This window comes from Aythya ferina, assembly GCF_964211825.1.
Source record: "Aythya ferina genome assembly, chromosome: 6".
Lineage (NCBI taxonomy): Eukaryota > Metazoa > Chordata > Aves > Anseriformes > Anatidae > Aythya > Aythya ferina.
This window is the reverse complement of record NC_140303.1, coordinates 18,496,769-18,509,133: the sequence shown is the minus strand read 5'-3', so window position 1 is coordinate 18,509,133 and position 12,365 is coordinate 18,496,769. Positions and strand designations below refer to the sequence as shown.

Genomic DNA, 12,365 nt, shown 5'->3' with positions numbered 1-12,365 from the left:
CTGCTGAGGAACAGGCTTTGGTGGTTGGGGTGGAAAATGCTGCTGGGAAGGGAGGAGACCCAGATGAGAAGCATCACTTGGAGTCTTACACAGCAGCAGAGGAGGAAGCGTGTCCCAGGTCTCCTCCTGGCACATCTCAGCCCTGCCTCTTCCCTCTCTCCTTTCCACATCAGAGGCCGCTTGGCATTGGGGTTGTAACGCTCAGCACCACCTAAATTGCTAAGAAATCGTGAGTTAGGTCCAGGCCAGTCCTGGCTGCACAGCGTACTTTGAGAGGAAAAGCAGATAAAAACGTGATGTAAGGGAAGAACAGGGAAAGTATTTCTATTGATGTTTTCCTCGGGGATTTTGATGGTTAGTTTTTGTTTTGGTTTGGTTTTTGTACATCTGATTTGTTGCAGCAGGATGAAGCATATTCCAGAGATGCCGACTGCCCTCTAGCCACACTTTCTGAAACAGCCTCATCTTGCATAACTGAGGAGCTCCTTTTCCTTTCATGGGGATGTTTTCTCCAATTAGGAAGGTGGCTGCTCAGCCACTTTCTTCAGTAAATCCACCAAAGCTGATGTTGGCTCCAAAGAGCTTTCTGTAGGCACAGCCTTCTACCTGCTGCACGTATTTGTTTGCATGCTGTACACCAGCGTTTCACAAATGCTGTGTGGTCACTAGATGTGGGCAGAGTGTGTTAGAGCCCCTTGCCAGAGCAGTGTCCCTCTTACAGAAGAGGAGGCATTGCTTTGTGGACAGCAGTGCTGCAGGTGTTGGGGTATTTGTCCCCTGCATTGGGAGGGAACAGGAAAGGCAGACACGCAGTGCAGGGAGCATCTCTCCCTGCTGTCCCTCCCCACACTGTGGCTGAGGACCCTGCTCCTTCCCCAGAAGATGATGGAAGCAGGAGCTGTGTGCCAGAGCTGGCTGTGGACAAGTCTCTGTCCTGCTCTCAGTTCCCTTTAAAATTGCTCAAAGAGCATAGGACATTCTCACAAGCACCAATCTGCAGAGGAATTTTTTTATTTTTATTTTTTATTTTTAAATGTCCACTGACTTTTACAGACTATGCACAGTGAATATGAAAAAAATCTCTGATGTTCCCTAAGTCATTGCCCACAGCCTGCACTTCATACTCCATTATGTGGTGTGACTTTTAAAAACTTTTTTTTAAAGGTCATGCTGTTTATGCTGCATAATATGTAATACAATTCCACTGTAAATTAGAAACACACTTTCCAGCCTGCTGCTGTGATTCATGAAGGTGAACAAGATTTGAAATCACAGGTCTCTTCGTCATGTGGAAGCAGTAATGGAAAATATTTCAATATCATCATAATGGGGGGCCCTGGATGACTTATGGACTAGTAACGAGCTACAGAGGCCGTTCCAGGACACCTTGCGACATACTGCTGCCTACCTGCTGGTCTGCCTACAGTAGAACATTTTCCCATTGTTGACACTAAAGACAACTGTGATGAAGTTGATTTTACTTTGCTGTTAGAGGATTTTTTTGGGTAAACGGTAACATTCCTAACCCACAGCCATCTACTTTAGCTATGGAGGAGATGTGCAGCCTTGATGAGTTTCTCTCGGGATAAAGCAGAGTCGATTTCCTACATGTTGAAATAGTCACAGGCATAGTCTCCAGATACACCAATTCCCTGCAAGGATTAAGTATTTCATTGCTTGATAGTAGAACGGCTTTCAAAAAAAAAATGCTGTCCTCTTCCTTTCCAGGTAAACAGTGGCAGAGAAACTGGATTTTGAGAGACATGCAGCCTGATTCTGAAATTCCCATGACAGCTCTTCAGGGAGCCAGGGTCAAAGGTAAGCAAAGGTGTTAAAGCTGCAGATATTTGATCCTTATTTAAAAAACTTCAGGCTGCACATTACTTCAGAAGGAATAATACACAAAAGAGACACAGAATGAGATTGCAAAAAAGAGTGAAGGGCATTTTGATTTCACTTCTGTGTAGAACGTGTAATATGTCTGAAAAGGTATGGGAAGTCTCTGAAAAAAGTGTCTGATACCAGTGTGATGGAAATGATATGTAAAGGAATTAAGTAAATAAACAGGGTTTCAGAAAGCTATTGGTGAAGCAGGAACAGTAAGTAATACAAGGAGGAAACTGAGAAGTGGATTCCTTCCATCTAAGGTCAGAAGTGGTAAGTTTCACTTCAAATTGTAGTTATATGCTTTTCGAGCAATATGGAAAATAATGTAATTTTACGTTTGCAAGGTCTTGTACCAGATGCTGGTGTACTTCGAGCAAAGGGGCAGGCCAGGCCACAAATGAAAGACTGCACATGTAGCGAGCCCGTGCTGCCACACAGGTCTGCAGGCAACAGGTGCTATGTGGATGGTGCTGGCAAGGGGATGCTGGGGATCGCAGCAGGGGAAGGGGAAGCACCTGGCAGTGTCTCTATAGCTCCTTATGCCCACTCATGGTACTCTCCTTGGAATATATTTTTGGTCTCTGTATTAGGTCTACAACTTGCCAGAATACTCATGCATGATTACTGAGTTTACAACAAAAGACAATGTTAATTTTTGCAGGAGTGATTTTTTATTATAAAGCCACTTTTAGTGTTTGAATATACTATGAACATAGTTTGTGACATATTAAAAATATCTTGAAAGAAGCAAAAGAAAGAAGTATTTCACACACAGGAAAAAATAAGAGAAGTGAAATAACTCTTTCTTCAATATCTGTGCTAGGAGAAATGGAGATCAAATTATTTTCAACTGTGAACAATGTAAAGAAACTTGGCGAAAATTTCACAGGGATAAAACATTTTACAGGTGAAAACTCTATGGTATTTCTGTAGTGCTTGGTCAGTGCATCTTAAGGTGTTTATGACGTGACTGAGAATGCCCCTAGTTATTTGGTGCATGTTAATTTCAAGCAAGTATTTTATTTTCCACTGAATGTTAAAATACAGGACAAAATATTTAAATGCAAGCAACAAAAAAAAAAACAACACTAAACAGACCACTAAGTACTACCAGGGTAAGCATCACCCCACAATCTAAGAAAAGATCAGACACAAGATTCACATTTCTACTGCACAGGAACGTCATTTACGGAGTCCATCCAACAATCTTATACATCAGTGCCCTCAAAAGCCTGGCTTCGTATGTAACCGTATTTTTCCCACTGTGCATCCTCTTATCTTCAAGTGGCTGCTCAATGACAGCTGGGATGTTTCTTCCATACAGTTCACATTGCTTCAGAAACTGAACGCACTCTTGAATAACGCTGTCACGTAGCATGATCATGTGCTTGGACATGTTCTCCAGCAGGGACAGGAAACACCTTTTGGCATAATACCACGTATCGGTGCTTAGTTTTTTGTTATACGGCTCCAGGCTTTTAATGACCCTTGAAATCCCGAAGTCATAGTTTCCTTTCACGCAGTAAAGGGTACCAATGACTAGATTAACAATGCAGAGATGGTAGGTGTTTTTCTCAGGATCACCATAGGACAGCTGTTCTTCCCCCTTCTCAATCTTCCTCATCAGCTCCTCAGCATCTTCATTCTGACTTGTGAGGATGTAGGAAACGCAGAGATTTGCCAACACAATGGCACTAACGTGGAGAATGTTGTCATAGTGCTTTTTAACTATCGGCTCATAGAAACTAATAGCCTCTTTATACTTGTTTTCTTGCATGAAGAGCACGTGAGCCACATTGAGCTTCCATACCTCGTACTCATTACAGAATTCAACTGATTTGCGGAATATCTTTTCTACCATCGTGTAGTTCTTCATGTCCCAGTAAATCTTTGCCTGGGCCATCAAGACAGGTATATATTTATCCAGAGTCTCATCATACTCATTAACGGCCTTTTTTACAGCTTCATCATCCCAGTTTTGCCTAGCTTCCTGCACCTGCTTCGTGAGTTTTCTCAGCTGCTCGGTCAGCATCCCTGCCGAGTCATCTAGTTTGTGGAAAGCCTCCTCGGGGGCGGTCTGACAAGTAATAATGGCATCTAGGAAATTGTACAAATAAGGCGTGAGCAGTTTGTAGGTCAAATGGGCATTCTCTGCCAACACATCGGCCGCCAGGTCATAGTACTGATGCTTGCAGTAGAGGAGCAGCAAGTTTCCGAAAGTTTCTGGCGGAAAGGGGTTCTGCAGCAGGAGAAACTGCAGTTTTTCAAACCCTTCGGTGGGCTGGCTGTCCATGTTCATCAGCGCTTGGTTGTGCAGCGTGACCGGGTCCAGCTCCTCCTCCGCCCGGGGCGGCATGTCGGTGAGCGCCTCCTGGGCGGCCTTCAGGTTGTGCAGCTGGTACTCGATGGCAGCCTTGAGGTTGAAGGCCTCCACCAGGGCCGTGCGGTGCAGGAGCAGCGTGTTGCCCACGCTGCGGACGTCGATGCCCTCGGTGCTCATGCCCACACTGAGCTCGGGGTGCTGGTGGATGCCGCGCTCTATTATGTCGGAGATGTGCTTGAGGGCAGGGGCGTACTGCTTGGCGGCGTAGCAGCACAGCGCCATGTTGTAGGACAGCTCGGGGCAGCAGCCCAGCACCTGCATGGCACCGGCAAACTTCACGCCGGCCTCCTCGTGCCGGCCCTGCCGGTACAGCAGGCAGCCCAGGTTCACCTCGGCATCAGCCCGCTCTGAGGGGTCCTGGGCCGCCCCGGGACCACCGCCCTCGGTGGCGGCGGCCAGCGCCTCCTCCACCAGGCTCTCTGCTGCGGCCAGGTCGCCCTGCGCGTAGCGGACGGCAGCCTGCAGCCGCAGCACACGGCCCTGGTATGCCGGCCGCTCCAGCAGCGGCCCGGCGGCTCGCAGGGCCTCGCCGTAGAGCCCGGCCTTGTGCAGGGCCTGCGCCCGGTACAGGCGGTAGGCGTCGAGCTCGGGGTGCAGCGCCGAGAGCTGCTCGTAGCACTCGGCCGCCGCCGCGAAGTCCTGCAGCTGGTAGTGGCAGTAGCCCAGCAGCGAGAGGCCGCCCCGCGAGCGGCCGCCCCTCTGCAGCTCGCGGCTCAGCAGCGCCGCCGCCTCGGCGCAGCGCCCGCCGCGGATCAGCCCGTACACCGCCGCCGTGTACTGCCCCTCCGACACCGCCGCCTCCATCGCCGCTGCCCCCGCGACGGCCCCGCGCCCCGGAACGGCTCCGGGAGGCGGCAGCGGGGAGCGCCGGGAGCTGTAGGCGCCGCCACCCGGGGCGGGGACCCGGCCCCGCTGCTGCTCTGCTGCTGCACGGCCCGGGAGGGAAGGGGCGCTGCACGGCACGGCCGGGGTGCTCTGCTCGCCACTGCGGCAGTGGCCGGACTCAGCTCTCTCCCTCACCTCTGTGCTTAATCCAGCAGCTGCCCGAAGTCACCAAAAATCACTAAAATGTATAAACTGGGGAAAATGGGTTCCCCTGTCTGCCTGCACGAGAAGGCTGAAGGTGCCGCTGCCACCCAGAGCTGGGCAATGGGTGCGTCAGCAATGCGCCCGCTGCCCCGGCATCTGCTGCCCTCACTGGCCTCCACCAGGCTCCCTAACCCGACAGGCCTCGTGCCCAGCAGTAGAGAAGCGCAGCTGGGGATGGGCAATTGAGCAGGCCAAACCTGCCGTGTACCCACATCAGCTCTGCCACATCGGAAAAGCCACTCTAAGGGCCTAATGCTGGAACAAGATGGGTTTACGGTGGCTGAATCCTTGTTTTTCTAGCAGCCATGATGCAAATGAGACCTGATGCCTTAGAAAGAAATTGCATTTTCTATATCCGTCTATCATTTTCTGTTCCCCTTTGTGCTTTTATCTTCCAAGTAGTAAACCGGAGAGTTTAATAACAGTTCTACAGCAGCTAAAAGAGAAATTGTTTCCTTAAAACGCTACCTAGACTTGAATATTTTTCTCATTTCACTATTACCTGCAGCTGACAAGAACAAAGTTAAAATTTACTGATGTTTTTCAAATCCTTTATTTCTAAATCTTGAGTAATTGACTTTAAGTACTCCTAAGCAGTGATACTGTAAGAGAACGCCCTAAGCTAAACATGTAGCCCTGGAACACAGGACAATAAGTATTTTATTGATGTCTTGTGCTTTTTGAATATGAAAGCTTTACAAGGTGTCAAGAGCTTAAGTTTGTAAAGGCTGATGGAAGGAACAATGCTGGTATCCTAACAGAATCTGACAGCTCTCCTACAGCTTTAAAAGCTTAGATCAAGTATTTTCCTCCTTTCTGAAATTGGTTATTTCAACAGTGTCCTTTTTTCTTGGACGGAACTAGTGTTTTTTTCTCTGTGGTGGTGGTGTTTTCCCCAGGGATACATGCTATTTTTACAGAATAATGACATATCCAGTATCACAGACTTGTACTCATCTGTACATTTTTTTTTATAGGAGTAAATTGTCCTGTTGAAGTCATAGGCCAGGTTTGGTTTCTGGTCATTCCAGAATAATGCCAAGTGCAGCTGGTAGGGTTAGGTTTACTCCCAGGAATGAGCGCTGCAAGGTCATGCTTCAAAAATTGTATTTGAGCTGCTCAGTCACATGTGTTTTCACTGCTCTTCTATTTGCATAGTTCAGAAATCAATACATACAGCTCTGATTCATTCTGACAAGGTAGTTTCAATGAAAAATAAATAAAAAAATAAATCACGGGAAACCATTAAAGTGATTTATTATTTTTTTTTTAGAGAGACCAGTAAAACCAAGTTGTTAATTTCAAAAACATGCTTTAAAAAGCTGAATCAGCATTGGTTGATCTACTAAAGCAAAACAATGAGGGTAATTATCTTAAAATGCAAAAAGGAAAAGGAGGCAGAAGTCTTTCTCAGTATTCATTTTTGAAAGTATGTAGGGTACACTTGCATTAGAAAATACACACACTATTTCTGTGCATGTCAGTTGTTTCCCATACACGAAGGTTCAAAGCATACAATGGTATTACCCACACAACTGTAAGACGCAGTGTCCAACACGCTTATAAATTGGTAATTAAGTACAAGGTGATCCGAGAAAGAAAAGGTAACAAGCGATACACAGTATATATTCCAATACTGTCACATTCAAGTCATGAAAATCTCTGGAGACTCTCAGCTGATTTATACCTCAAATTTCATTATTTTTTTTTAGAAAACATTCACATGATTTTACTATTAAAATCGCCAGTTTCTTGGAAAAGCCAATAAAAAAAAAAGTTACACTCTTCATTTTCTTGCCCAGAATGTTCTCAGCATTGGAAGTGTCTGTTAACATGTTTTACTTAGCCTTGAAATAAACCTGTTCTAATCTGTACTCAGTGCATAAACTGTCTATAATTCGTTTAATCATATGGAGGGAAAATAAATATTTGGCCTGCAGGCTGAAACACTCAAATTTTCTACTAGGATTAATTAGTCTAAATATTAAAAATTATCTTAGGCACTGCTGGTTGCAGTTTTCAAAAACAGTTTGTGAGTACAAGTATTGGCTTTGCTGATAATTACAGGCACGTTATGAAATTGCAGTGCACTATAAGAAGGAGCAATTAGCAAGGACAACAGTCCGGAAAATGCAGCTGCTGTACCAAGGACACCATCTGAATGAATACCTGAGCTAAAAAGAAACGCGCTCCTCTACTCTATAGGCATTTTCTGCAGGGCACAAAACATACCTACTCAGCAAGATCCCTGGTCTGGCAAAGAAGTAAGAGCTATGACAGAGCTACATGGGGAGTTACATGCCTAACTGCCACATTAGGCATCCAAATTAAACTTTTGTGAGCTTCTGCTGCCTAACCTTGTCTGTGACATTGAACTGTGTCCTGCCAGAAGCAGAAGTAAAGGTCTTGATCAAGTTATGAAGTTCTCTTTTGCCTGTAGGTCTCAGGCTGGGAGAAAGGCAAAGTGATGGTCCACTTCCAGGGCAAATTGTCTGGTTGTCCTATGGCCAAAGACACCTACCTCTTGTCCATCTTGTTTGTGGGAGGTGAGAAACCCTCCTTCTGCCCGATGTGTAGAAGAGCCTCCAGCCCACGTGCTCTTTGCCTCGAACAGCGCTGGGTTTCCTGCTGGGGTCACAGTGTTGTGTTGTAGGGGCGTGCTTTAACCCAGGAGGATGCACCCAGGACCCCTCCTGTGCCACCAAAGCCCTTTGGCTCCGTGCAGCTCCCCAGGAGCAGGGTGCACACGGTGGCAGCACCCGGTGGGCCTTCCATCTCCTTGGTGGGTGCCTGTAAAGGGCTTCCATGGGAAGCCCTCGTGGCTCTCTCCCGGCCGGTGGGGAAAGAGGCACACCTGCAGTTTGAAGCCTGCTCTAAACCAAACAGGGCTTGGACACCAGGCTCCCTCCTGATGGCCCTAAGTGATGCTGTAGCATTTAGACCTGTTTTCTTTGGTGAGCAAGAGTTGATTTTGGTCAGTGGTCTCACAGGTAGGAATCCTGAGTGGAATTGCTGCCTGTCCAGAACTAGTTTTGAGGACCGCATTGCAGCTGGACTGGCTCAAAGCACCTCAGGTGGAGAATGCAGGCCCTGTGACCCTATGGATGTGGCTCATGCTCACTGCATTTTAGCACTGGAGTTGCAAATACTTGAGTCCCCATTCAAGGCAAAATTTCCACAAACGGCAGGGGCAAGGAAGGGAGGACTCTTCTGTTGCTGAGCCAGAAGAGCCTGTGGTGGGCATCTCCAAGGCGAGGCCACGTGGGAAGCACCCTACTAGCACTGTGCTGGGTTACAGTGGGTTCTCCATCCTCTTTGCCTTGTGTCCTTTGTCCTTGCCTCTGCTGCTCCTGTGTTTTGTACGCAGCCACAGAACTAATGTGATTTCAATGGGTTTTCATCTGTGCTCGTGCAGTCAGCAGGGAAACGAGCCACAGAAGGAGAATTCTGATTTCCTAACCCATAGTCATCTCATCTGTGCTGAGTATGTCTTGGGATAGTAAGCACTAGTTAAAAAAATGTTTCCCAGCATCTTAAATATGAGAAACTTGGAATATGCTTTTCTACCCAACAAAGAATTCCGTAAAGGATTTTCTTTTTCTCTCAAATACATGAGTCTTTCGTTGATGCCTAAACTGTGATGAAAAACATTTAGCAAGTTTTAAGATATATTTTTTAAGACTGAGTTGTATCACTTTCAGACATCAAATTCTGTTCTGCGATACACCACTGTGACCCCCTGATTTCAGCAGGGTTGCTTCGTTTTTCCTGAGAACAATTTGATAAAGATCTAACTGTGCGCTCTCATTTTCTTCCTTGTGATGGAGGAACGGAACCATAACATTAGTCAGCACTTTCTGAATTTTGACCCACAATAGCAAAGATACCGAAAGACAGGAGAAATAGATGGAGGCAATTACAAACAGTCACTTGATTGATGGTTGACATTGTTAGAGCTTCAACTGTATGTCAGGTTGCGGTGGTGCTGAATTCCCATCACTGCCGGTGGGTGTTGCCATGGGCAACAGCGCACTGAAGCCAATAAAAAGGAGAGGAAATGAGGGGAAACTCAACCTTGGGGGGAGCCGGAGGGCACGCGCTATAAATTATGTTACACTTAGCAATATGCAATATCAAAATTCAGGAAAGCTACGTGTACCTGCCAGCAGTACTATGTCAATTCCTAGTATCTGTTTCTCCCATAAAGCATGTGTTACAAGTTTTATATGGCTTGCTGCTTACTATCCTGCATCTATCTTTATTCAGGGAAGAAAGAAGTGGTAAAATAATAGCAGAAACATTTCTATTTGGTGCGTGTATTCACTGCTGTGCAATCTGGATCTCTGCTCCTTCCCTGCTTCTTTCTGATAGCGAAAATGATGTGGTTCAGTTGCATGGTAACATATTGGCTTGCAACGGTACTGAAATTTCCAGCTATTCCCCTATACATATAATTAATTGCACAGAGGGTTTTGTTTTGTTGTTGGTCTGTTTTCTTTTTTTTTTTTTTTTTTTTTTCTTTTTTTTTTTTTTAAGGAAGTATCACACAGAACGTGATCAGCAGATTTGGTGTTTCTGTTTGATTGTCAGACAGACCTAGTCAGCTTTTCAAAGGTGCTAACGACTCACTTTCCTTGGAAAGCAGGAAGGCTCCTTATAGCATCTGGTTCGCTGGGCCAGGTTCTGATTTTCATGAGGCTGGTGTCAGTTCAAGGTACCTCCATGAAGTAAGTGGACTTTGTCACAGGTGTAAAGTTAAGCTGAATTCATCTTTAATTTCTGCTGCCAGACAATGGCATATTTAGCATCGCATTTTTCATGGAGTACAAAGGCTTTTATTCTCCCATGAATGGGAACTCGTAAGCACTGCAACACATCTCCTCTTGTGCCCTATCACGCAGCAAAGAAAGCACCCTCAGTTCATAGATCACAGTTTTGCTACCCTAGTTATCCCTGTACTAATGGAAGGAGACCAACTTTCACGTAATACCGGCATCACCACATAGAACTGGACACGTTTGGTTTTGTGACCTATCATGTTTGATTAAACTTTAATGAACCCCTCTACCGCAGATGTCTACATGTGACTCTAGGACTGCACTAGCTGTAATAATAACCATCTTAAATTGTACTGAAAGAACTGCAAGAGAAGAGGTAGTCAGTCCAATGATATTCTTTCTCTCCGTCATTTCAAAATACTCATTTCAGCTGCAGATTATACTAGAAGGGCTTATCCATGGTCCAGTTTTCAATATAATATAAACCTGAAGCATAAGGCAGCAGATTTCCTTTTTTATTTTTATTCTATTTTCACTGAAGCCCATTATTTTTTTCCTTAGGGGACACTGTAATTTAAAAAAATGCATTAAAGGAGTATTTAAAAACAAACAAACAAACAACAACCCTCTAAAATTACCATGCAATATTTTGCTTTTATGCAAGCTTCCCCTTGCTGAGAAATTTACTGCATTGTTAATATGAATTTCTCAGGGAAGCAGGGACAGATTGGTATTTTTAAAGATAATAAAGTTTGTTGTTAAATGTAGCAAAGGTAGGCAATTCTAAAGGCCCTGATCAATCACTAAGAAGCTTTGTTGTAAAAAAATACTTCTTTAGAATACAAAGCAGGCTTTTCAGAACATCCAGGCATAAAAGAGGAGGGAAGAGTGAGAGAGGAACATCACAAAAGCAGGCATAATTGATTCATAACATGTACTGAAGAGATGCAAAACAACAATGTAATTACATACTATTCTGTTTTCCTGCAGCTCCTTGCATGTGAATTGACCAGCTTGCATCCCAGTTCTGCTCTGTATTATTAATTTTATTAAGCTGTAAGTTCTTATATTTCAGTCTGTTGTCAGCTTTACAGATTTTTACAGCAGCAGTTGAAATGGAGCGGAGCTGAATGAATGCTTCTTGTGCTGTCTTCCATGTCATTTCAGAAAACAGCGCAATCTCACCGCAGGCCTTCCCTTCAGACTGACTAAACCACCAAGTAAAAACAAACTAGGCTGCCATCAAGATAATATCCGATCAATTAAGCATGTCTCTGAAAGCATTTCTTAAAAAAAGTGGTGTGCCAAAGCTTACGGAAGCCTTTCAGACAGCTTTTATCATAAATAGACATTGACATTTGCAGGCTTAATTTATGTCTTTGAGAGACACAGTAAAGCTAGAGGAAAAGGAGGTCGAGGATGCTGCCTGAGAAGGAAGTCTTTTTTGGTGCAGCTCCTCCCATTTACCTCTGTTTACTGCCACAGAGTCCAGCATAGGCTTCAGTTTCGCATTCAGCTTCACTAGAGACTGGAAGAAAATAAAAAAAAAAAGAGGGAGGGGGAGAGAGAAAAATATTGATGGTATTTCCAGTCTGCTGATGGACAGACTAGGGAGTAACATGGTAAAAAGAGCCTGAACTGCACCATGCCCCTCACCCTCCTCGCCCCTGGCTGTAAATTCCCATGTAGGTAAAATTTTTCATTCCCTTTGAGATTTCTTTATCATTTATGATTTATCTCTGATTTGACTTGAGGCTTTAAGTAAGCCACCGAAAACGTCAAAAAAAGCGCATAAGGTGGCAGAATTGCCGCACAACTACTAGAGCTTTCTTGTAATCCTTACAGATAGTCCTTCTGAGGCATCCCCCAAGTGACTGGGGCTTCTTGGTTACTGGTAGCTATGAACTAGTTGGATGGCAAGCTGGACAAAGCTGAAATAAGCTTCAGATTCTCCCACATGCTAGCTTCTTATTTCCTGCTATAGATGAGTAAACCACAACAGTACCAGGCTTTCCAAAGGTGGCAAAAAAATCCCTTTCTGTGTCCTCAAAGAAAAAAAAAAGAAAGGTTTCTTTTTAAATTCCACTGAAATTGCCTCTTTTCTACATACCCAGTCCAAAGCCCACAGAAGTCAGTAAGAGTCTTTTATCTGTTTTCAGCTGGATTTGAAGTACCCCCCCAAATGATATAATCCCTGCGCTCTTTTACTAGAAGTTTATTTCAACTTC

General features: G+C 44.9%; 2 protein-coding genes across 3 annotated transcripts in view; both read right to left on the bottom strand.

Moving 5' to 3' along the window:
• Positions 1-2,363: 2,363 nt before the first annotated feature.
• IFT70B (intraflagellar transport 70B) lies at positions 2,364-5,074 on the bottom strand (the record flags this gene model as incomplete). Its single annotated transcript, XM_084523086.1, has 1 exon — positions 2,364-5,074. The coding sequence occupies one exon, from the start codon at positions 5,072-5,074 to the stop codon at positions 3,074-3,076; it is 2,001 nt and encodes a 666-aa protein (XP_084379212.1). The 3' UTR covers positions 2,364-3,073.
• A 1,470-nt stretch (positions 5,075-6,544) lies between these two features.
• PDE11A (phosphodiesterase 11A) overlaps positions 6,545-12,365 on the bottom strand; it is a 136,411-nt gene continuing 130,590 nt past the window's right edge. For both annotated transcript variants that reach the window (XM_084522984.1, XM_084522986.1), the window contains one exon: positions 6,545-11,665. In XM_084522984.1, the coding sequence (XP_084379110.1) occupies positions 11,504-11,665 (162 nt within the window). In that variant the 3' untranslated portion in view covers positions 6,545-11,503. The remainder of the gene's footprint in view (positions 11,666-12,365) is intronic.